Below are 25,141 nucleotides of genomic sequence, written 5' to 3' on the forward strand. Positions count from 1 at the left end.
CTATAATTATCCCTATATAAATTTAATCTAATTTTTAAAACACGCAAGAATTACTTTCATGTGAACTCTAACTCTCCTTTCCACAAGGAAGCTCTAAAGAGCTATTATATTCCAGAATTAGAGGAGGGTGGGAGAGGTGGGGGAAAGGCAGGAGATTAAAAATAAACAAAACAAAAATGCCTCCCAGCTGCCTTCAAAATATTATTGCACTGCCCTGGTGGTGGAATACGTGCACTGGTGAAGGGATGGGTGTTCGAGCATTGTGTAACTGAGACTTAAGCCTGAAAGCTTTGTAACTTTCCACATGGTGATTCAATAAAAATTAATTAATTAATTAATTAAAAATATATTATTGCACTGCCTATGAAATGGATAGTGAGAGCTGGAATGCTGGCAGCTAATACGAAGGAAAGACGGTTATTGAAAGCAACATTTCTCCACCTTTCTCTGACCAGGGGCCTTCTCACCTTGTTTCCTTCTTGTGCAACCTGCCCCCTCACCCCATCCTACTGGTGGAACTCTACATTCATGCCATAGTCTCCCACTTAGGCACTTTTCATGTGTGGCCCCCTTGGCATATCCTGGGGCCCCAGGGTGGGCAATGAGGTTAGGAGTGCAGGTGAAAGCATGTGCCTGCAGAATGTGTGGAAGGTGGGGAGCCTGGGCAGCAAACCAGCACACAGTCTTAAAGGTGAGAGGTTGGTGGAAGGAACAGACACCATATGGTCCAAGGCTATGGCTGTAGTCATGGAGACAGCACACAGTCATTTGGTAGGTGTCATTTCCAGCTCACCAGATTTTTCCAGAGAGGATGTGGGCCTTGAGCAAAGCATCCCCAGAGTGTTTCCCCAAATCTAATAAGACTTGCCATTTAGTTGAATGCCAGGCTCCAGACCACCTGCTCTGCTGCCCTTCTGCCTCCCTCTGGCGAAAGCACTCCAGGTCCTATCCTGCAAACCCAGGCTCCTGAGGACAGAGGTGGAGCTGGCCAAGCACCAGCTTCCTGCCCTGGCCCATGTGCATTGTCCGCCTGCTGCCCTCATCCATAACGGCCTTCATGCTTCCCCTGTGGGCGGAAGACCCTGGCCTAGCCCCCACCCCCACCCCAGAGAAAGCAAGCAACATACAGCTTCGAGATCCCAGGAGGTATTTCTGTGCCAATTAAATCAGAGGCTGTTCTTGTTAATGTGTAATTGGTTTTAAAATCAGCCGACTTGCCTTGGCTCTAGATGACAATATTTTAATAGCAAAAGGCCCCACCCCAAGTGGTTCTGGTAAACCATGACTGAGGCTTCCACAGCCACAGCCGCCTTCTGTCAGTTCCCTTCTTGAATGCAGTGGCTCAGCTCTAATTGGCTGCTGGGGATAAATATTTACGGGACTGTGTCAATGGAAAGCATCTGCCTCCGAAGTCTGTTCCAAGGATCTCCACAGCAGCACCCAGGAAAGCCAGTGGGTAGCGGGCACTGGAGGGAGGGCAGGCTCTCAGAGCTGGCCATTCTTTTCATACAAATTGACAAGCACTGTAGTCTTCCAGACTCAGGGCCGAATGTCTAATCAAATTTCCCAGCCAGGATAACGGTGTTGACTCTTCCTGGGTTCAAGGAGGCCACAGCTTTTCTCAGTGAGCTAGCAAGGAGGGAGGTCCTGCGAGGATATGTAAAGGCCTCCCAGGTCCCAAATACCGACCAGTTCCTGCACGCCAGGCTTTGCCAGATCTCAGACTTGGGTGGCAGGTGCCCCAGGTCTGTCTCAGCATCATCACTAATTACCTCCCAGGTTAAGAACCACCTCAAACGGAGGAAGAGATAGTGGGGAGGAAGCCCCCAACTCATTAAAAACCACAAGAGACAAAAAAGCATCTAGGACATGAGCTAGGACAAAGCAGGAACAAAGCATTCCATCATGGACAGAAGCTGCTAATATCTGAGTTAGTGGGGTCCACCCCAGGGATACATGTGAGGGGGGGGTCTTAAAGAGTTAGAATCTTACAGTAGCAAAATAGCTCAGTGTGCTGAATGCGTGCTTTCATGCAGGAGACACAAGTTCGATTCCTGGCACCATATGATTCCCCCAAATTCCACAGAAATAAACTACTGAGCACAGAGTTCAGGGTAGCCTCCAAACACCTCTAGGGTGTAAAAGAATTTAGTTAAAGAAATGAAAAGCAAAAATGATGATACAGATTCTTGGGTCTCACTCCTCTTTCATTGCAAAATCACTGGGACCCAGGAAGCTTTGTTATTTTGGTTTGGTTTAGGTTTGGGGGGGCAGGGGGCATACCTGGTGGTGCTCAGGGTTACTCTAAGCTGTGCTGAGGGTATCATGCAGTGTCAGAGATTAAACCTGGGTCCCTGCATGCAAGGAATGATCTGTCTGAGCTATCTGCTTGCAGTATTCCCCCTCTAGATGATGCTGATGGCCTAGGTCATCCCTCATCACACTGACCTCAATCACACAGGATTTGCTCCTCCTTAAGTTCCCCCTGGCACAGAAAGCCTTCCTGTGCTGTGAGAGGCAGCGGGGTGAGGCCTTCAAACCCCTCTCTCACTGTACTTGGAGATATTCCTTTGTTTTCATCCTGTCCAGTCTTGTCCTGACAATGATTCTCATTCCAGTTTCCTCACCAGTCCTGGGGTGGCAGTAGTGGGGAGGGGCAGCAACAGCCCTGACAGGTCTTGTAGCTCTCAGTCCCCAGCCCCTCTCCTGACAGGAGTCAGCGTTGCTCCTTGATAATCAGATGGATCATAAGGACAGCAAATGGCATTCTTAGCCCACACTGCAAGTATAGTAAGTTGCTGCACTGGGAGTGAGAAATTGGGGATAAAGGAAGGGCATGGATGTGGCCTCACATGGCTGGCTCCATGACTTGAAGGTGGTGCCACTCTGGTGGTTAGTGGCCCTTGGTGACCTTCACCCTTTCAATGCCATCCCAGAGGATGAGTTTGGGTGCTCACCATGGAAGAGACTTGTTATTTTTAGGGCAGATTCTGTCTGAGTTCAAGCTAGACAAGAGGATCTGAATTTGGCCTGGACCATCAGCTGGACAGCGCCTGCCCAGACATAGGACCAAGGGCATTCTTCTCTATCCAGGCCCTAGGGAGTGGGGGATGGAGATCTGGTGTTTTCCTGAGATGCTCTGAAGAACTGACCCCATTCTGGAGTGTTAAATGGAATATTTCTCTAAGTCAGAAAAGATAGCCTTGGGGCTGGAGTGATAGCACAGTGGATAGGGCGTTTGCCTTGCACACGGCTGACCTGGGTTTGATTCCCAGCATCCCATCTGAGCTGGGCACCCTGAGCACCGCCAGAAGTAATTCCTGAGTGCAAAGCCAGGAGTATCCCTGTGCATAACCAGTGTGTGACCCAAAAAGAAAATAAAAAGAAAGAATAGTCCCTCACCCCAACCTCACAACCACAGTCAGGCCAAGCTCAGAGGGAGAAACTTCCCATAAGTAAGGACTTCAAGCAACTTTGGGGAAATGGCCATTGTCCCTGGGCCTCTCACTCGCACTCTGATGCCTTGACACTCCAGTGTTCCTGTGTGGACTCAGTCTTTACCCTCTCCTTCCCTCCTTCCCAAATCCTTACAGTGTCTAATGAGAGCCCCCTTCTCTTACACCATTATCTCTTCCAGAAGTGTTTCACCACCTCTTCAGCAGAAGGGTGGCACCCCAGCCCCACCCCTGGGCCCACTTCCTTGTGTCTCCAGACAGACTCGCTTTTTTTTTACATTCATGAACCCCGGGAGTCAGGTAAGTGGCTCCTTCCTTGTAATGTCTACGTCTAAGTGATTTATATTCCTACTGTTCATTTTGGATTGCGACTGTTAAAGACCTCCTGCCCCATGGGAGCATTCCCCTCACTGCTGTGCTCCACAGATCTCCTTACAATGCCCCATCTTGAAGAGGTGAGATTCTGGCTCTCTTTCTCCCTCCCATCACTGCTCCCATCATCATTCCAGTCACTTGAACATTCAGGATGATGACTCAAGCAGTCCCCTCCTCTCTCAGGCCTGACACCTCCCTACTGTCCACCCAGCCTCAGCACCATGCCCACTGTCATAGGTAAAGTCTTATCATGACCAGGATAGGACCACTCCCTCTGCAGTTACAGTGTCGAGCAGCCTGAACCCAAACCACTCTCTTGACTTTCTGGTTTATATCTCTGTTACTGAGGGGTTGGAGAGATAGTACAGCAGATGAGGTTTGCATATGATCAATCGGGTTTTAATCCCCAGCACCACGTATGGTCCCCCACAAGCACTGCCAGGAGCTATCCCTGAGCACAGAGCCAGGGATAAGTCCTGAGTACACCAAGGAATGACTCTGAAACCAAAAACCAAAACTAACAAAATCAATCTCTGTCACTTCCCACGGCAGCATGTCTCACTCACTGACACCAAAATCCATTTACATGCCGAAAACCATACCTACCTCCCTATCTCTACTCCCTCTCTGTCTTTTACTTCCCTCCTGTTCAGGTTGAACTGTATTCACCCCTAATTTCTGAGCTGAAGTCCAAACTCCTAGGACCTCCAAATCAGACTATTTGGCAATGGGGTCTTTATAGAGGCATTAGAGATAAATTGATCTTCTGAAAGTGAATGTTTATCAACCATGACTGGAGTCCTTATAAATAGAGGAAATCAGGACAGAGGAAAAGCCATATGAAGCATAGGAAAAAGATGACTAGCCACTGATAAGTCAAGAATAGATATTTCAGAAGAAACCAAACCAATCCTGCCAACAACTTGATCTTAGATTTATAGCCTCTTAAGTGATAAAAAATATATGTCTATTTTTCCTTATTTAAGTCTTTGGCATGGTGTTAAAGTACACCTCCTCACTCAGTTCAGATTCCAACATCATATCCATTACCATACTTCTCTCTTTCTCCATTATATTCACCTTACCTGGACTGAGTGAGCCACATTCTCTTTCTCAAACCCAAAGAGCTAAATTTTGGCACTGGGAGAATTTCAGAACTTCTATATGACTCAAAATGTATGATTCCAAGCCCTCATGTGAGGTCGGTACAACCCATAAGTCTTATCATGTCTCCCAAATGCTCTTTCTCACTTTCTAAGGGGTTATTTCACACATTCTCTATTGTCTTAGTATCTCATCTCCCTCAATTCATTGTTCTGTTCTGTGGATCTTAGGCCAGAAGCAGCATGGCAACACTTTACACTCTTGCAATCAGAGTCAGGGCTCCATGGACCTCAGCCCATGTTTGCTCTGTACCCGCCAAAAGCCTCTTATTGTCTAGGTTGCCTTTCTTTGTATTAGCAAGAACCCCAATCCCTCTGTTCTTTTCTCATTAAGAATTTTGTTCAGTGGGGTTGTTATCATGCGTCTATCTACACAAAATTGTATGCTTGCTTCTCCTAGTAAAAACACTTGTCTTGACTTCCAACCTCTTCCAGAAATTCCCCCATTGTACTGTTTCATTTAATACTAAAATGTCTTAAGAATCATGCACATGCTCTGATTCTACTCATTGGTTATCTCGTCAACAATTTCATTCTTCTGTTGAGTCGCTTCTGCCAGTATACAACTATCGATTCTGCTTGCTTCTCCATCCCAACCTTTGTGAAGGTCACCCAGGCCTTAAGGTTGCCAAGCCCAGAGTCTCTTTGCCCTGTTCATGCTTAAACTCTCAGTAGCATTTCCATGCAGCTGGTCACTTCCTCCCTTCTCTCTTTGGATTTTTGTGACTCATCTCCTATTTTTTTCTTTGGCTTCAAGAGCTGTCTTTTCTGAATCTTTTTACATCTTGCTCTATTTGACCTCCAAGGACCTGTTCTTCTGTTGCTAGATGATCTCATCCAGGTCTCTGACTTTAAATATCACTTATGTACTGATAGCTCTCAGATTTATATCTTTGTACTGGCCTCTCCCTTGAGTTCTAGACACATAGATCTAATTTGACATCTCCACTTAGATGAATCAGGGCATCTCAAATGTAACATCCTTCGAAAGGAGTTCTCCATTCTACAATCACTTCCTTAGTTGGGGTCCTGAATCCCAGTGAATAGTACTCAGTTGCTCAAATTAAAAAAAAAAAAACAACCTAGGAATCATTCTCACTTTTTTGTGTTCTTCCTGTTTCTTTTGCTTCGGACTAGATCCTACCCAAGGCTATCTATCTCCACTCTCAAACCTAGCCTGGAGAACCATAATATTTCACGTTTACATTAAAAAGCTTTCCTAAATGGTTTCCCTTTGGTGGCAAGGGGCTGCTCCAGATAGGAGTGCCTTGTAAAGGATTGGTTTCCTGCCATGCAGATGACATGGTCAGTGCTAACTGGATTAATCAGCTCTCCAAAGGGAAGTCTCATAAGCCCCCTCCTTTCTATCACACTTTCCTCAGAAACAGTACTTCCACTCCGAAAGCCAGATCAAGTGCCATTAACAAATTAATTCCAATTTGTGCAGCCCAGCCACTTAGACCTAAGGCAATCCCGGCCAGTCCTGCAGGGAGGTGGTTTGGGCCTGGCCTGCTAATAAAGTGGAAACCACACTGGAAGCAGAGGCGATTATTTTGATGCCTGCCTCTGTCCCTGGAGGCAAGTAGAGTGGGATTTGATTACACCACGGTCTCCTCAGGGAATTAACTCCCTTTCAAAGGATAAGTTCTTAATGCCCCCACCGGGCTGCTAAGTCTGTGCGAACAGGGCCGGCACTCACACCTCCCTGTGGCCTATGCAGTTTCTGACTTAGCAAGCATGCATTCTGTAGGTGCCCAATAACAAAATGAAAGAATTCACTGGTAAGCAGGAAATACCAGTGAATTATTGGGAACCCTTCATTCTTGGGAACGCTTGGTTCTGTGATTCAACAAGTATGATTTGTTGGGCCTAGCAGAGTCTGAAGCTAGACCAAAGATCAGACCCCTTTCTGCCCGAGCTGAAGAACTGGGAGAGGGAGAGGCAGATAATTCTCAGGAGCAGAACACATGAATTGCTCAGAGAGTGAGAAAGGCAAACGAGGCGAGAAGCCAGGACCAGGTAACTGAAAGTGCTGGTGGGAAGGAAGAATGTTAGCAGAGTACCAGAGGGACAGACACCTGAGCCCTGGACCAGGCTGGGGAGCAGCCAGCTCTGGGGCTAGAACTTCCTTGGGAGAGAAACCACCTTCCCCTTCTCCCAGCCAGTGGTCATCCTTCCACGGGTGCTAGGACAGGAGCAGAAAATAGGTCCACCTCCCTCCTAGCCCTCTCACTCATGTCACAGGGCTTTGTGCTCAACTCACATCCTTTTCTGTGAAGACTTTGAAAGCCTCCTCCCAGGTACAGCTCCCTTGCCTCCCTGAAGGCATGGAATGCTTGGGTGGCACCCTGCTCCTCTGTCCCTGCCACAGGCCAACCTCACAGGACTGTGCATGGACTCTCCTCCCCCATTCCTGCTTGTCTCCTTTGGGGCTGTTCTTTCCCCTGGGCTGCTCAGGGGCAGGACTTTCTCCTCTCTCTGCAGCTCTCCAGACCTTGCACCAGGTCAGCAACTCGTAGACATGCAAGATTGAAAAGAGTTTCATTCTTTGGCAGAATGAAAGCTGCTGGAGCAGAGCAGAGAAAGCTCAGAGAAGTCCCGGAAGTCAGGCCCCTCAGCCCAGAATCTCTAATACGTGCAAGCAATGAAGCCTCTTCATCCAATCCCCAGACTCAGGCTGGCTTTGGATTTGAAAAGCAGTCTCCAAAGAATTATTTAAAACATTTCGGACTATTATGGGGATTGCTTGGAAACTTCATGAGATCAGCAGCCAGCCAGAGGGTTGAGCTGGAAGATAAAAAGGGCTTGAAAAGTCGCACAAAGGAAGTAACAACCACCCTCCGAGGTGGGCTCCATCCCAACTCCGAGTCTGAAAGCTCTCCCAGCAACTCAGACCCCTCCCAATGAATACCAACCCTGCCCACCAGGCAGACGCACCAGCCTCATTGCGCCCAGCCTCCCTCTTGCTCAAACGCTTCTCTCCCCCAGGCTTCCATGCCAGTTGGAGGGAGGCCTGAGCTCCCCATGCTATGGCCAATGAGGATGAGGCCATGGTGCCCCAGCCTGCAGGAAAGAAAGCCAATGGGCATGAGGATGAGATGAGCATGGAGACGCACTGGGCACTGCGGCTAACCTTTCACGAGGACCGTCCTGGCCTCAGCCCACTCGCTCCTCCCGTCGGAAGTCAGCAGGCCGATTGGAGGCAAGCGTTCATCCTCGTTGGAAGCCATTTTGACTATCTTTCTCAACTGAGTGAACAGATCCCCCTCACTGAGACGGCGGAAATTAATGACAACATCCAAGACAAAGAACTGTGGGGGAAACAGGTCAAACACATCACTCACAGCAGCTGGCCCAAGGCGCTGGGTCTTCACTGAGCTCAGGGCACTTGAGCTCAAGGTTCGGGGTGCTCAGACCCACCGTCCCAACATTCCCAAACTTTGAGTCTGCATTTGACAATCTGGGGGCCAACCCAACACTGTTTTGTTTTATTTTATTTTGTTAGTTTGTTTTCAATCTGTACAGTCCCCTTCAGTGCTCACAGTCCACAGGCGAGGAGGCCGGGCAGTGGTTCAAGACTGCGGTTTGCTCTGGCATGGTTACACTAGGGGAGGGCCACAGAGACGGAGCAGCCGTTACCATGCTCCAGCCCGACACTATTGACTGTGCTGGACTCCGAGTTGCCCCAAAGCAAAGAAAGACAGATTGAATCCAGCTCAAAGACAACTTGGTTTTTGTGGTTCCCGGTGAGTGTAAAACCATGTGTGAGGAACTGAGTATAAATTGGCACAGTGCTATTGAAAGGCACTCTCAAAATGAAAAATACATATAAACACCTACAATAGCCTAAAGCCTAGAGAAACAGATACCGTTGTATATAAGACGAGTAAGTAATAGGAATATTCGTATCTATATTCATATCAGTAGGAATATCATATCTGCCTTATTTGCAGTAGCAAAAAGTTAGAACAAGCCTAAGTGTTCTCCAGTAGGGGGCTAGCCAATTAAAACAGCACTGTATTTGTCCAGTGTGTGCCTGCCCAGCAGTGAAAAGAATTAACTAGCTCTGGATACTGCTACAGAGAGATTTCATATACCTTGGTGAGTGGAGCAATTAAAAAGTAGAAAATCAGAAAACAATGTGTGGAGGAAGACTGAAATGGGAAAAAAACATGCAGAATGCTCTTCAGAGGTGAGCCCAGACCTTCTGTGTCTGTGGGCTCTATGAGTAACTGGAGGTGGTTTGGAATAACTTCCAAGGTCAAGTTGGGGGCTTTGTAAAAGGTTTAAGCCCTTTAAGCCCTGGTTCAACATAATTTTCATTCCATGGACTTGAATATTTTGTTCCATCCCCTGAGAAGTGTTTGTATGGCCTGGTGCACAGAAGTCCTGAGAGTTTGTGCCAGGGATGGATGCTCAGGTTTTAGGGGCCTGGAAAGTGTTGACTTCTGAGTGAACATGGAAGAAGGTTCTTATAATTGTGCATCAAACACAAAAATCTTGGGGCTGCAGGTCAGTTGTCCACTGGGCTTCCAACCTAGAGACTGCCACTCTCAGATGATAACTATTCCCTGAGCTCCTGACTTAGGCAGAATATATAGGCCGGGCCCAAGAAGTGAACACTTGTAGAACAAATTCCATGGGGCCCTTGGATTTTAGCAAAAAACAACACAAAGCAGTTTTTTGTCAGCTGCAGTGCTGAGTGGAGTCTTGATATGGAGAAACACAGTTTGGTGGGCACCCATGTCAGTCAGAACCCTACACACTCAACCTGTCTCTAGACCCGCGCTGGCTGTGGGCTCTTGTTGGTTTCTTGGAACCCGACTCAGTCTGAAGACATGAGCTGCAAGAACAGGAGCAAGGGCTTATGGCGTTGGCCAGAACTTGGGGTCCTGCTCACCCTCGGGCAAGTCCCTGAATTTGTCCAACTCACCCCCTCTTCTGTTGAACAGACAGCAAGGCTCCCCTGCATGCAGGCACTGTAGGACCAGACAGTCAGTTGGCAAAAGTGTGTGTGTGTGTGTGTGTGTGTGTGTGTGTGTGTGTGTGTGTGTGTGTGATCTTGGGGATGAGAGCTGGGTAACTGCAGGTGGAGGGATAGAAGCCATGCTGCATGTCCCAAGACTCATAATCTTTCAACCTAATCTGACCAGTCAGGGTTGAAATGGGAGCCCCATGTAGTCATTCTCAAGGGCAGCATCTCCTCACCCACCAGAGAAGAGAAATGAGAGCCCGGTGCAGTCAGAAACCGGGGGTGACCTGGACCCCTCTGAGGATCAAGAACAGAAATGCATACTTGTCCTGCAACAGGGGTGCCCTGCCCAAGCCCCCTCTCCAGGACTATGTGGCAAGAGGCTGCTCACCTGATTGCAGCAGGCCACAATGACGTGCTCTGGCTCTGGCATGATGCTGCTCTTCTGGGCCACCAAGGTGTCCTGGGTGTGACCGGGGAGCCGGTAGGAGGAGAAGAGCCCGTAGTACTGCTTCATACAGAGGGGTTGCCCTGACAGCTGGCCCTTGGCACAGTCGGTGGGGATGGAATGGCTAGAGAGCAGGGAGGGATCAGATGGGAATACAGCATCAGTTCTACTGACTAAGTGGGCCACAAGAACCAGAACTGCGTTGGGATGGCTGCTGAACTCTAGTCCCCCCTTTCTCTAGCAGTATAGAATATACTACAGTTGTGTACTCTTCCCTTCCCTCTTCCTATTCCTCCTCCCTCTCCTCATTTCTTCTTCCTTCCTTCTACCTTTTAGCCTCCATCTTTCCTTCCCTTCATATTCTTTCCTCATTTCTACTCCTTCCTTCCTTCCTTCCTTCCTTCCTTCCTTCCTTCCTTCCTTCCTTCCTTCCTTCCTTCCTTCCTTCCTTCCTTCCTTCCTTCCTTCCCTACTTCCTCCTCACACATATAAGGTAAGTGCTCCACCACTGAACCATATCCCTGGAGCACACAATAGTCTAAGGCTTAGAGAAACATATACCATTGTATATAAGACGAATAAGGAATAGGAATATCATATGTGCCTTATTTGCAGTAGCAAAAAGTTAGAACAAGCCTAAGTGTTTTCCAGTAGGGGACTAGCCAATTAAAATAGCACTGTATTTGTCCAGTGTGTTCCTGCCCAGCAGTGAAAAGAATTAACTAGCTCTGGATACTGCTACAGAGAGATTTCATATACCTTGGTGAGTGGAGCAATTAAAAAGTAGAAAATCAGAAAACAATGTGTGGGCTGAGGTGTCATGCTCAGAGTAGGGACACCATGCACCTTATAAGCAAAAGGCAGGATGAACTGCTGTGCTTCTTCCCCTCCAGATGTCCTCAAGACTTCTGACATGCTCATTCATGGCATTGTGCACACAGGCTATATGAAGGGAAGAGGCATTTTCTTTAAAAATTTTTGTGTGGTGGGCACCTTCTCAGTGAGGCTCAGGCAGGACCACTTGGTTGCACAGACCATGGCCACTCCCAGCAGTACTTGGCCTGGCTGTGCTGCCTGAGGGTTAGGTGCTGAGGCTGGCAGTGTTGGGGGCCACCATGCCAGCCTGGCAGTGCCAGGGATCAAACCTGGGACTTCCACATGAGAACAAGTGCTTCAGCCCTTTGAGCTGTCCCCCGTTTTTTTTTTTAAATTTGATGTTGGTAACATTTATTTCTGCCCCTCCATCTCTTTCCTTTTTGTTGCTATTGTTGCAACTCAGGATCACCCACACTTGGTCACAATGACCAGGGATCATTACCACTTGGTCTCAATGACCAGGAATTGGTGGCAATTCCTGGTGGCAATGCCCTTGGTGGCAATGCTTAAGCACTTGGTTATGTCACCAAGCTCATCAGCCTCAGCGCTGCTGGGAAGGCTCAGGCCAAGCCATGAGGGGCAGGGGTTGCTGATAGATCTAGCGGAGGAAAAGAGGCTGCTGAGGCTCCAGCCAGCTGAGGTAAAGGTCACCCTGATGCTGGAGAAGCAGTGGTGACGGGGGGTGGGGGGGGGGAATTAACTTGCTCCATGCCAGGGGCCAGGAACACAAAGCTGGAAAAAAAGACCAGGTCAGTGAGCTCCAGGGGTTCCTCTCCTGGGTGGCAGGAAAGGTGGCCATGGCAAAACAGGGCACCCAGGCTGTGCCCAGTCCTACCTGTCCAGCAGGGCCTTGTAGCTGAGCACACCAGAGATGAGGTTGGCTGCAAACCTGCAGAGAGAGAGAGAGAGCTCTTAACTTCCCTCTCTGGGACTCCCCCAACCCTTTCAACTTCTTCTCCCTCCACTCCTTCCTCCCTCACCCCGCATCTCTCTCCCCACAGCCTGCCAAGCTCAGGAATCATCTAAGGAAGCCAAACCCCAGAGATGCAGCAGTCACAGGGTCCTGCCCCCGCCCCTCCCTGGGCTGTCAGTCCATCCCAAGTCTCGGAATAAAGATATCTTGGAAAGACGGGGTTGCGGGGGGCGGGGGAGAGGACATTGAAAGTGGCCTGAGGACAAGGGGAAGAAGAGGGGCTGGGTGGTCAGGAGTAGGTTGCTTCTAGAAAAGGCTGAGGCTGGACTGGACCAGGTCCCTGGGGCTGCTGGGAAACCCAATCTCCTGAGAAAGTCAGTCCTAAGGGCCCTTTAGCACTAATGAAAAGGGAAGTGGTGGGGCAGGGTGGGGCATGGGGAGAGGCCCCAGAGATCTGTGCCCTGGGGACCAGGTCATCGGAGCTATCCTGAGTCCTGGCCTAAGTGTCTCAGGTGGAAGTTCCCCCTCCCATGGGATTTTGAGATCTTAGGAAGTTGCTCACCCACCAGCACCCTTCCTTCTGCCAGGAGAGGCCCCGCTGCTGGGGAAGGGAGAACTGCAGGCTAGCAGGTCAGCGGGGTGGTCTTGGGAAAGAAGGAGAGGGAAGGGGGTCTTTGTGGTATCTCTATGTCCTGCCTATTTGGCCAGTGCTGTCCTGCCTTTTATTCTCCCCTCCTCAACTGTCCCTGCATGATCCCCCTTGGGGTCTTTCTATTTGTTGGGGGAGGGGCAGTGTTGGGGATGGCCCTACCCAGCAGTGTTCAGGGCTCACTCCTGGCTCTGCACGCAGCGATCACTCTGGTTAGGGCTCAGAGGACCCTATGGAATGTCCGGGATTGACCCAAGGTGGGCCACCCGCAAGGCAAGCGCATGACCCCTTGTACTACTGCTTGGGCTCCCATTCAGTTCTTGAGACCAGAGACTGCTCTGGCTCTGAAATTCTGGTGAAAGACCCTCTCCCACCCCTGCTATAAGCAGTCCCCCTGAATCAGTGGCCCCCTCCCCCTGCCTAAACGACCCTCCACTGTCACATGTGGGCCCAGAGGCCCTTCCAGCGGCTCACTGAGCTCTGAAATTACAGCAGATGGCAGGAGCTCTGGCGGCTGTGACTGCTGCTGGGGAGGAACCATTTCTGCCTCCTCCCAAGGGAGCCTCTGCTCAGAGTTGTGTGTGTGTGTGTGGGGGGGGAGTTTTGAGCAAGAAGGGGTGCAGAGCAGCAGGGGTAACCTGGGACAGTAACCTCTTACCTGGGACAGTAAGAGGTGTATACCACACCTCACATCCCCTCCTCCTCCAGGACCTCACACCAAATGCATACACTCTAAGGAAGACCCAGGCCCTGCTCCGTCCCCTTCCTGCCAGGTCCTGGGTCCCCCAGATCTGAATATTTGGCCCTTGGAAGCTCAGTCGTGGCATGATCTTGGATTTTCCTTCTTTCCAGACTGGGAGAATGTGAAGGCAGCTGTCCCTTCCCCCAAGAGGTCTCCCGGGCTGTAGCCCAGGTGCCCAGTGGCCCCACCTTAGCTGGTCATTGGTGTCCTGGAAGTGCTGTTGGGCGAAGATGACAGCCGGGCTGGAGTTAACAGGCAGGGCCAGGCGGTTGTTGAGGTACATGTCATTCAGCCAGTACTCAGATACCTACAAGAGAGGCCAGGGGCATGGCGCCTTTACCCCCTACCCCAAAAGCCACCCCACCCATGCACACCTCTCCAAACAAGGACATCATGTGAGCAGAACCCCCCGCCCCTCCTGGCAGCCCAAGCAACTAACGGTACAGTCAGTGAATCAGGCACCTCTTTCAGTCATGCAAGTGAACCCCAGGCCCTGAGCATCATGCTTGGCCTTCCTCTCTGCCCTGCACATATGACTTTCTTCTCTCCGTCCCACTTGCCTATACTGGCCTTGAGCTGCTTCAGGCTTGCTCCCGCCCACCCTCAGAAATGCTGTTTCTGCCTCCGCGCTTCCCGACCTTACCGAGTACCTCCACCTGTCCCTACTCTTCTTCGTTCTCCTCTGTTCCCCTTCCCTCTCTACCTCTTTCCCCATCACCCCCATCTGTCCCCCAGCTCCCATTCTACAGAGTCTCTACCACACCTTTGTCCCTCTCTCCTGACTCTGGCTTGGTCCCCTCCCGTCAAGTGTTACCTCATCCATGCGTCCCTCACTCGGATCCCCCTGTGTTTCTAGGGCTGCCTCCAGCTGCCTCCACAGTCCACCTGGCTCCTTGATGCTGTCTACCTTCTTCTTGCAGCAATGCTCACCCAGTTAGCCGTTTTCTCCTGCCGTTCCAGGAGTTTCTGCTGCAGGGTCTCACCGAGGCCACCGGGAGCCCCGAACCGCTGCACAATGACCTGGCTCTTCCTGAACTGCTCCTCAGGGACGAGGTGCTTCATGCATCTCAGGTAAGTGGCCAAGGTTTGTTGCAGCGGGGGCACGGGGAGTTTGGGCAGCCCCTGGAGGAGAGGAAGCGCAGGCACTTGTTGATTCTGTCCTGATGGGGTAGTCCATGTCTGGGCCCGCCCATGCCCAGCTGATCTCCAGTGTCTGCCCCATCCTTGGCCTGCCCCCCAGGACTCACCTATCCCAGAACCCAGCTGAATTATCAGCCCAGGAAGTTTCTATTTGCTTTTTTCTCTTCACCAGCCCTACACTGAGAAGAAAAGGCCCTTGTTTTTTTTTTGGTTTTTTTTTTTTGGCTGTTGTTTTGTTTTTGTTTTATTTTGCTTTTTGGGTCACACCCAGTGATGCCCAGGGGTGTCTCCTGGCTCTGCACTCAGGAATTACTCCTGGCAGTGGTAGGGAACCATATGGGATGCCTGAGATTGAACCTGGGTAGGCCACATACAAGGCAAACGCCCTACCTGCTGTACTATCACTCTGGCCAAGGAAAGACCCCTGCTGTTGGCACTGGAGAAAACTGAGTTCTTGTCCTGGCCCTGCAGCTAAACTTGAGTGACTTTGACCTTACCCCTGTGCCTCCTTTTTGCTTTCCTTAAAATGGGTACCTGGCCTAAGAGTCAAGATATCCTGGATGTTATAAGGCTACTAGATCATGGACAATGGGTAAAAGATAAATTTTTCTCTGTTGTTGATATTGTTGGCTGCTGGTCATTCTTAATTTGGAAATGGATCTCAGCTGGGTCTCTAGAATCCAACAGATCTCGGAGTTCAGAGAGGGTGACATGACTGGAGAGGACTGGCCAGTGGAAAGATGGTTTGGGGTGGCAAGCATAGTTCATTGCTTATTCTAATGAACCAGACTTCTGTGAGATGCTTCCTCGGAAGGTGACTCACAGCTCTGGCCATTTGTTGAAATCCCTTCTGGTTTTAAAACCTGGGGAGGAATCAGCTGCTTCCTTTGGGCAGAAGGGCAGGGTGGGGGCAAGTGGGAAAGTACAGGGTAGTAAGTTCTCTTCATCATTCCAAGTCTCAGCCTCCTCATCCCCAGGACGATCAAAGCCAATTCCTCCCTGTGGGGCATGGAAACTTAATGAAAGAAACACTATCTCCAAAAGTGCTGCCAAATGTTATAGGGTTACCATCCTCAGCCCTTCAGAGGGTTTTTGAAGGAGGAAACCTTCCCTTTCTGAGGAGTCCCAAGAGAATGAAGAGGGCCTGTGCAGAACCCCACCTAGGTTCATCCCTATCTGGGTCTCCCCTCCCCATTTCATAGTGATAACAGCTGAACTCCTACGGCCATCCCAGGTATGTTCTAGGATACTCTGCTAGATAGGGACAGGGCTTTTGATCCTGATTCCATGAGGGAAGTGTGATAGTACAGTGAAGAGCAGGTAGAGTGTTTGCCTTGTACAGGGAAGACACAGATTCAATCCCCAGCACCCCATATGGTCCCCTGAGCCCCACCAAGAGTGATCCCTGAGTGCAGAGCCAGGACTAAGCCCTGGGCACTGCCATGTGTGTCCCCCTGCACACAAAAAAGAATGCTGCTCAGAGACTAACATCAAGCTAAGGTCACCTGTCCTTGGGTGGCACAGCTGGGGAGGGAACTGAGTCTTCACCTGGCATGGGTTCTGCCCCTTCCTCCTTGGTGTATCTTCTCTTCCCCAGCCCTTTCCCCACCTTCTCTCTTTGCTTTTTCCTCATTTTTGCTGGTCATGCTGAGAACCCAGGGCTGTGTCACGGTACAGCTTAAAGTTTGGAGGTGAAGAGGAGCTGCCTTCCTTCAGGAGCATTTGCTCTGCAGAGTCATGAGGCAGGGAGTGACTTTCTATGCCAACAGACTGGCAAACTGCTGTCGAGTAAAGTGGGCAGAGAAAACTTGCCTCTGCTTCCCTCCCAATAGAGTTGGGGGTGGACAGCCATGGGCGGACCCAGGCGAACATATGCCTAAGTGGCCAGGAGTCCTGTACCTGTCTGAGTTCACTGTCCCAGGGGGTCATGTTCTGAAGAATATGCTAGGATGGGGCTGGGAAACATCCCAGGTGACAGTCCATTTCTGGAGACACAGACACAGGTCCTTAATCAGCTTTTCTGATTTTTCTCTTCCTTTTCCTGGAGCCTGAGGGTCCATAGGCTAGGTAAGTGGTTGATGCTCAAAGAAGCATCAACAGAAAGCCCAGCACAGGGGCCGGAGTGACAGTATAGTGGGTAGGGCATTTGCCTTGCATGGAAATAACCCACTGCTCTGTGGGACTCTAGCAGAGCTGGGGGCATCAGGGATGTTGAGATGAATGAGCTATTGGGAATATGGGAAAGAGGCAGGAAACTTCCACCCCAAAGTCTCAGTCTTCCTCCATGTGAGTCCATGTTCCTTGGAGAGTGGGTGGAGTAGGTCTTGGGACGGGACCTGCTCTCAAAGAAGCCCCAGCCCAGTGGGTGTCTGTCTGCCATAGAGATTGCTCCTGGGAAAGCCAGATAGTGCAGCTCTGCTCAGGGTTTCAAATGCAGACCTGGGGCTGGATGGGTGGAAGACTGCCCCAGAAGGGGGCTGACATGTGACACACCCTGGAGAGAGGGATGGGTATGTCACTGTCACTCTGGAGGCAAGGGAGGTGCCTTCCCCAAGGCAGGGGAGGAGAGAGGGAAGGCTGCAAGCTGGTGAGGAAGATGGTGCCTCAGGATTCAGAGCTGAACCTGAGCAATGGGGGCTGAGAGGTGAAAAGCTACAGGGGGAGCTCAGCCCTCATTGGAGCCTCCCAGCACTCCACTGGGCTCACATCTGGGGAAGCAGGAGAGCAGTGGGGTCAATATTGGGATCTGCCCGCTGCCACACTGTTCTGGAAGCCAGGTGCGTGCAGAAAGCAGCACGAGAATGAGGGTCCCCAAGGGCACTCACCGCCTCCTCCTCAGTACTGGCAGCTTTTGCTGCTGTCTTTTGGGGGGCTTTCTCCAGGATAGGCATCTTGGTGACTCCTGGTCAGGGAAGCAGAGGTGTAGACCTGAGGACCAAGAAGTGGAGAAGCATCACATGAAGCTGTAGAGACCAGCAGGGGCCACGTCACCCCACACAGCCCGGTTCCTGCCCTCTCCCTGGGAGGAGTCAGAGCCTCCAAGCTTCTGACTCCACACTGCCACTCAGTCACTGGGGTCCCCCCTGAGCTCCCAAATAGAGAGGCATGGGCCTGAAATGAGAGTCTCCAGCAAAACAGTTCCAACCAACTGCCGTTAGGATGATCAGCTGCCTCCTGAACAAGCAGGGCTGGGCTTTCCCACTTCAGATTCACACAGGGTCACCCACAGAGCTCTTGCTCTGTTCCTGTCTGGGACCTTAGACATCTCCTTGCTAATGGAGATGCGTCCTTCCCACCAGACCGCGAGCATCTCTGGACCACGACTATACCTGCAGTGCTCAAGGCTCCATCTCTGGGAGCTAGGCTGGTGCAGGGTGTGCAGTAGCTGCAGTGTTGAGTAGCTGAGTAATGGGGTGCACATAGGCTTGCACAAACATGAGCTGATTGAATAGAAGGCCCTGGAAGGTGCAGGGCTCCAAGGGACACTTGGGCCAGACCGTGAGTAGAGTTTGTGGTCCAGGCAGGGAGGATGCTGGGGCCTTCTTCTTTATTTTTTTTCTTTTTGGGTAACAACGGTGATGCTCAGAGGTTACTCCTGGCTCTGCACTTACTCCTGGCAGTGCTTAAGGAACCATATGGAATGCCGGGGATTGAACCTGGCCTGGCTGGTACAAGCAAATATCCTACCCTCTGTGCTATCACTCTGGCCCCAAAGGGACCTGTTTCATGCGCTGGGACTCAGGCAGTCTCTGGGCTGCAGCTCTGTGTGTGGGTGGCAGGGAAAAGGTGCCGCAAGGAAGTGGGCAGCCTGGGCATCTGCAGCCACCTGGACTCAGCCCAGGGCAGGATGAGGAATTCATGAAGAAGGTGCAGTAGAGACGAGCCAGGTCAACAAGGGCAAAGACCAAGGGGTTAAGCTTGTAGGGCACATTTTGTAACCTGAGGTCTTGCTTAGCACACACCTGCAGGACACACCCCGATGACTTCTGCTTTTTCTCTTCTCTCCCAGTGCCTCAGACTGTTGTTCTTTCTGTGGCCCCTATGGGACTGGCACCCCTGGAAGCAGCACCCAGGTGGTGTCTGGACAGAAAAGACTAACACCTGCTTTACAGGATGGGACTTGGGCGGTCCTGGACAGCTGAGCCAAGGACAGAGTGCCCAGTGAGAAGATGCCTGGACCTGCTTGGCCGCAGAGATGCTTCCACAGATGGAGAGATGCTTCCAGACACCTGGCAGGGCACTGGGGACCACGAGCCTGAGCCCTCCCCTCCTGCAAACCTGAAAGCAATGGTGTCCAGGGGAGGGTCCACCCCAGTGCTGGGCAGGTTTGAGGGGGCAGAGAGGGCTAGAATGGACTGGGAAAGGTCCAAAAAATAGTTTTGCTCTGGTCCCAGGCCAACATCAGAGGGATAAGATACACTCCTCTGGGAACCCACATTCTGGAGAAACACAGGGCATTGTTTTCAGGGGATTAAAAGGAGGGTCTGCAATCAGGTCCCCTTTCTCCTGGGCTATTGGACTCTCTCTCTCTCTCTCTCTCTCTCTCTCTCTCTCTCTCTCTCTCTCTCTCTGTCTCTGTGTGTGTGTGTGTGTGTGTGTGTGTGTGTGTGTATAGCTGTAAAGGATTCAGGTTTTGCCCTGCTTTACCACCCCACCCCAACTCACCCCACGCAGGACCCCTCGTTTTTCCACTTTGCCCCAGGGACTCCCTGGGCCAGCTTTTACTTGCCACCCGCAACTGTCCCACACCCACCCAAGTCGGACCAAGGTGACTATCTAGATATTCGAGACGTTCGCAGCACTCAAGGAACCGGGTGGAAGGTGCGGACCCTCCGACTGGGCACTGAATCCAGACCTGGGCTCTCAGCCCCGGCGGAGGGTGTCGGGGAGAGTGGAGGGCGCGCACGTGGAGCGCCGAGACCCGATGGCCTCTCCAAGCCCCTCATTTCTCGCGTCTCTTCGTCCATCCCCTCTGGCCCCGGCCCCACTCCTGCGGCATCGGAAACCCTACAACCGCGCGGATTCCTGCAGGCTCCTGGCGATCCCCGACGGCCGCCGCCGTTCTGGGCTGAGGAAGATTCCTCTGCTTCGGGGACCTCGTGGCGCAGTGGCTGGGACACAGCTTCCCTGCAGCACCCCCCGGGGACGGCCCGCACCCGCGCCCCGCGCCCAGCCGACCCAGCCCTTCTCACCTGCGCTCCTGGGTGCTGCTGCCTCGGCTCCGCGGCTCGCCCAGCCCCGAGCGGCACCCGGGGCGCGAGTGCAGGGCGCCGGGTGGGGGCGGCGGCAGGGAGGGGCGCGTCCGCGGGCCGCGCGCGGGGGCTGCAGCTCCGACCCAGGCGGAGGTTCCGACGTCTCTTTCTCCCCGCGGCCTCCCGACTGACTGGGACCGCGCCGGCCGCGCCTGTTTTCTCCTTCCTCCTGTTCTCCTCCCTCCCCTGCTTCCTTCTCCTCCCTCCCCCTGCCCCACCCCTGTCTCGCTCCCTCCGAGTCCTCGGTCACCCCCGCCCCCCACCCCCTGCGCCTGCTGGCTTCCCACCGCCCGAACCCGCGCCGGGCTCAGACGGCGTGGGCAGGAGCTCCGGACAGCGGAATCCCGCGCCCCGAGAAGGGTGCGGGGACTGGAGCCCGGCGTGCCCGCTGACCCCAGCCCAGCGGTCCTCAGTCTCTGCGCTCGCCCCCCTCCCCCCGCCCTTCCACGCAGCTGCGACCTGAGAACTCCCAGGGAGGGTGAGGTCTGGGGGAGCCTGCGCCCTCCCACCGTCTAAGCCAGACTACATCCCCGGACAACCATAATAATATGAATCGTAATAATGATAATAATAATAAATAGCGATCCTGAGCCCGATTTAATTTAGATCAATTTGTTTCTCTCCGCAGGTCCTCTTTCCTCCTTTTCTCTTCCTCCCCCCAACAGTGCTGGCATTCTTGGTGGGGAGCACGAGGGGCTAAGAACGCTCCCCACAGGCAGGCAGAGTCTGGTTCCCCAAGACCAACTCTGTCTCCTGACCCCCGGGGGCCCACGCAGAGACCCACCGAGACAGATCTCCCAGGGACACACAGCCCTGCACGCAGCAGAAGGACCCGGCGGTCCGCAGTGTGCCCCAACCCAGCGGCCTCCCTTCATTGATTTCTGAAGACTCCATGGGCCTCAGGGCTGCCAGATGCAGAGAATAGCACACAACACGGGGTCCCGGGCTCCCCTCCCGCGCAGTACCTGGCAGCCCACATAGGTCAGGAGATTGTCTCCGGGTGCTCCCACATTCCCACTTCTCTGGCTGGGGTTCAAACCTCTCTCTGAGCCCACCCACTGCGGAACACCGCAGGCCCTGGGACAGCAGTCCCCCTGTCCGGATGGAGCCTGGCTCTCCAGCCAGCGCGCAGCCAGCGTTCCAGATCTGAGGGCCAGGCCTGCCAGAAAGGCCCGGTCCACTCCTTTCCCAAGTCCCTCGGGCACCAAATATGAGGCTCAAGAGCCAGCGTAAACCCCAGCGCCTCCGTGTTCAGAGGTGGCAGTGACCCAGAGCTTAAAAGGGACCAAGACATCAGGCTCCCCCGGGTGGCGCCCTGGGGCGCTGCTCTGAGGCTGCCAGAGAGGGGGCTGTGGCAGGCTTGGAGAGAGGGGGTGGACCAGAGCATCCGTTTGCTCCTTTACATTTTTCTCTCTCAGGTAGAACGGGGCCACTGGAATCCCACTTGCCTGAATGGGGGCTCCGTTCAGCCCACTCTCCCCTCTGTCACTACGGGGCCCCAAGCAGTGTGCCCAGCCACCCACCGTCATTAGTAAAATAAGACGAGGTCTCGGAGAGTTAAGGTTTATTGATTCGGACGGAAGGCACCGCGGTGCTGCGGGCCGAGTTGGCAGTGGCAGGAAGGAAAGGAATGACAGACTGGGGGCGGGGAGGGGTGCACACCTTTACAGCACGGAGCCCGAGGGGGGCGGCAGGCGCCTCTTCATCTCTGAACCGAACCGCATCCCATCTCTCTTGCGCGCCTTGGTGCTCCACGCCCCACTGGACGAGAAAGAGAGCGACACAGACAAAGGTCGTGGAGAGAAAGGGGAGCCGGGCCGGGAAGGTTAAGACAGGGGAGGCGCCCGGGGTACTTGCTGGAGGGGGTGGGCCCTGAGCCTGAGCCGGCCAGTGCGCTCACAGAGCAGTCGCCTGGACCCGAGAGTGGGGGGGGGGCGGGGGGGGGCGGGGGGCGGAGGGGTGCTGGAGGAGGTGCGGTGCGGGAGTGCTAGCTGCGGGTGTAGTAGTCGTAGTCGTCCTCCTCGCACTCCTCAAAGGGGCCTGGCGGGCTGTGAGGCGCGCCGTCGGACCCCTGCACATTGCGCTCACGGAGGCGCACGGCATCATACAGACCCTGCGGCGGTTCGTCAAGCAGCACGTCGCGCTCGGAGCGGGAGCGCGTCAGGAGGCCCACATTGCGCAGCAGCAGCAAGACAGGCGCGTAGAGCAGGTTGGCTAGACCCATGCCGAGGCTGAGCTGCGCAAAGCCCAGCGAGTGCACGATGTGGCCCGCCACGATGGGCCCTAGCGCGTAGGCCACCGAATAGGAGATGTCGGCAATAGCATAGACGCTACCGTAGACAGATACATGACGCACGTCCACGAGGAAGGCGAGGGTGGGCAGCAGCGCGGTATCCACCAGCGCAATGCCGAAACAGAGGCCGCAGAGCGAGACCACCAGCGGCGCGAAGGAGCGGCACGCAGGCACCATGCACGAGCTGGCGCCGATCACCGCCAGCCCCAGGGCTCCATACAGCCACTGCAGGTGTGGGTAACGCGCCGCCAGACGCACGGTGAGGTAGACGCCTAGCACGTGCGGCACGAAGGCCGGGAGCCAGACCATGCCCATCTGCCACTCGGACGCCGCCATCGTGTGCTTCATCCAGGTGGCGATGGTGGGCTCGAGGAAAGCCAGGGGGATGTTGCAGGTGGTGAGCGCGCCAGCCACCACTGCAATGTAAGGGTCCAGCATGAGGCGGTGAATGGGCGTGCCCACCGGCAGGTTGGCCCGCGCCCGCGCTGCGGCCGAGAAGGGTTTGGCCACCAGCAGCAGCAGCAGCGCGTCGAACAGCGACACGGCGGCGAGCACCAGGAAGGGCACGCACTTGCCCGCGAACTCGTAGAGGATGCCCCCGAAGGGCGGCGCCACGAGGCTGCCGAAGCTGATGAAGGCTAGCGCCACACCCAGCGCGCGGCTGCGCTCCGGCTCCTCGGGATACTTGTCGGCGATCATGGCGATGCCAGACGTGTCCGCGAAGGCCGAGCCCAGGCCCTGCAGGCTGCGCGCCGCGAAGAGCGTGGCGTAGTCCTCGGCGAAGGCGAACATCACGGTGGAGGCGAACATGACGCCCAGGCCGATGAGCAGCGGCACGTCGTAGCTCATGCGGTCGATGAAGGGCCCGCTCAGGGGGTTCACCAGCAGTTGCAAGATGGCTTTGGAGGCGAACAGCACCCCGATCTTCACGTCCTCGCTCTCCGTGGGGTAGCGGGGCCGCAGCGCTGAGCCGGACGGCCACGCGGCGCGCGGGGACTCTGAGACGTTGAGAGCGTCGGCACTGACATTGGCCACGGTCGGCGGCGGCAGGGTGGGCACCCACGCTTCGGTGGTCAGGATGGGGTTCTCGCTGCCCCCGCGCATGTGAGCGATGTACTCGGGGACGATGGGCACGATGACCATGTACAGCATGTTGTCCAAGAAGAGCGCCACGCACACGATAACCAGCACCAGGCGTCGCTGCCGCCGGGGCTCCTGCAGCGCCGCGCCCACCGCCTCCGACAGCTTCGTGGCTGCCTCTCGGGCTTGGCCCGCGGACGCCGCCGCCGGCTCCATGGCCCCCACCCGACCGCTCTCCCGAGGTCGCCTCCGCCGGGGCCGGACGCGGGTGCCCAGCTGTGCCGAGACCCGGGCGCGGAACTTCGGGGGCGCGTCCGCGCCGCGCAGCGCCCCCTGTGCCTCAGGTGGCGGCCGGGCTCATGGCCCCGCGCCCCGCGAACTGCAAGGACCCCGTCCGGCTAGGCGCCTCGGAGATTTCGCTGCCGAGCCCCAGACCCGCGGGCGCGGGGCTCAGGGGCGGCCCGGGGCCGGGGCCCGAGCCGGAGCCGTGCCCGCCGAGCGCAGAGGCCGCCCGCGCCCGCCGAGGGGCATACTGCCGCCGCCCGCCCGTGCGCTCGCCCCGCGCCGCGCTCCCTCCCCGCGCGCCGGCTCTTGCCTCCGCCGCCGCCGCCTCCTCTTTTTTCCCTTTCCACTCGGGGCTGTGACGCGGCGAGTCTCGGCCCCCGAGTGGTGCCCGGGCCACTAGCGTCGCTCATGCTAATGCGACGTCGGCCGGGCGGGGGCCGGGGGCGGGGCGCGGCCAGGCGGGGGTCCAGTCCCCAGATGGCACCAGGGCTGGAAGCCCCGGGAAGGGGTCTTGGAGCCAAGAGTCCTGCCCAAGCCCTGGGGGATGAGTGGCCCGCGCGCGGAGCGGGGTCTCTTGAACCCCCCAATTTTAGGACCCGCGAGGTTCGCACCCGCTTTTCTCCCCCTCGGAGAGGGGGTGCTCAGAGGCTGCTTCCCCTGGCGGGAAAGGGGAGTGCGGGGGGCGGGGGGAGTCTCCAGATCTCCGTCTCACCCCGGATCTCGGCGCGCAGCGGGCAAGGAGCCCCCGAGGTGAGCCCTGGCTGCGTCCATCTGTTCTCGCAGCTGGAAGGTGGGGTGGTGAATGGAGGGGCGCTGGGGACGGATCCCCCCAACCCTTTCTCTGGCCCCGCCCCTGGCTCCTTCCACCCAGGGGAAGGGAGGGGAGGCTGCTGGGCAGGGTTCCCACAGACCGGCCCTTTGCTATACTTTACCGCAAAGATTTCCCAACTGTTAGTCTAGGACTGACGAGACAAGTTGCCTTGTCCCCACTCAGGGTCCCAAATTTCAGCCCTGCCCCTCCTACCCTCCCTCATGACCTAGCCAACCCTTTCTAGCCGGTTCTCCCCCTTCCCGCTTTCACTGTCCCAGCCGCGCGTCTCCACCTCTATTCTCTTCCCTCCTCCGCCTCACCCACTCCCCACTTTAGCCCCTCCCACACCCTCAGCTCCTCAGAGCCCAGACCAAACCCACCCATACTCCTTTTCCAGAGTTGTCCCCAAACGCCGAGAGGGCTCTGGAGCTAAAGCTGCCCATCTCTTGGAGCGGCAAAGTCCTTGCATCCATGCTGCGCCCACTCACAGAGCAAGACCCTGCAGCTTGGCTCCCATCAAGGACTCACCTTCTCCAAGGGCGGCACCTGGCAGGCACCTCGGTCTCAGTGGACAAACAAGTGGACCCTGGATGTGCGCTTGAACTAATGCCTCCTCTCAATAACGTTGACCCTAGATGGCACTTTGAGTCCTTCCCAGGTGCTGGCCGGAGAAAGACTGAGAGGCAG

General features: G+C 54.5%; 2 protein-coding genes and 1 non-coding gene across 5 annotated transcripts in view; all 3 read right to left on the reverse strand.

Annotated features, from left to right (window-relative positions):
- CHAT (choline O-acetyltransferase) overlaps window positions 1-25,109 on the reverse strand; it is a 56,986-nt gene extending 31,877 nt beyond the window's left edge. Inside the window, exons 1-7 of one of the 3 annotated variants that reach the window (XM_055119656.1) lie at window positions 24,983-25,109; window positions 17,559-17,661; window positions 14,524-14,715; window positions 13,782-13,900; window positions 12,125-12,178; window positions 10,357-10,537; window positions 8,127-8,304 (exon numbers count right to left, since the gene is read on the reverse strand). In XM_055119656.1, coding sequence (XP_054975631.1) covers window positions 8,127-8,304; window positions 10,357-10,537; window positions 12,125-12,178; window positions 13,782-13,900; window positions 14,524-14,715; window positions 17,559-17,624 — 790 coding nt within the window. In that variant the 5' untranslated portion in view covers window positions 17,625-17,661; window positions 24,983-25,109. Of the gene's footprint in view, window positions 1-8,126; window positions 8,305-10,356; window positions 10,538-12,124; window positions 12,179-13,781; window positions 13,901-14,523; window positions 14,716-17,558; window positions 17,662-19,925; window positions 20,139-24,355; window positions 24,428-24,982 lie in introns of those variants that run through there. The other 2 variants (XM_055119657.1, XM_055119655.1) reach the window with 2 other exon arrangements.
- On the reverse strand, window positions 8,509-8,637 carry LOC129399481 (small nucleolar RNA SNORA42/SNORA80 family). The gene has a single exon (XR_008627117.1). It is a non-coding gene; the product is annotated as a small nucleolar RNA SNORA42/SNORA80 family (small nucleolar RNA).
- Window positions 21,558-24,635, reverse strand: SLC18A3 (solute carrier family 18 member A3). Its single transcript, XM_004607392.2, has one exon. The coding sequence runs from the start codon at window positions 23,572-23,574 to the stop codon at window positions 21,973-21,975; it is 1,602 nt and encodes a 533-aa protein (XP_004607449.2). The 5' UTR covers window positions 23,575-24,635; the 3' UTR covers window positions 21,558-21,972.
- Window positions 25,110-25,141: the final 32 nt, after the last annotated feature.

Source organism: Sorex araneus, chromosome 11, assembly GCF_027595985.1.
Source record: "Sorex araneus isolate mSorAra2 chromosome 11, mSorAra2.pri, whole genome shotgun sequence".
NCBI classification, from domain to species: Eukaryota; Metazoa; Chordata; class Mammalia; order Eulipotyphla; family Soricidae; genus Sorex; species Sorex araneus.

Coding starts and splice junctions, on each gene's coding strand:
- SLC18A3 (XM_004607392.2), bottom strand. CDS start 23,574: ATGGAGCCGGCGGCGGCGTCCGCGGGCCAAGCCCGAGAGGCAGCCACG.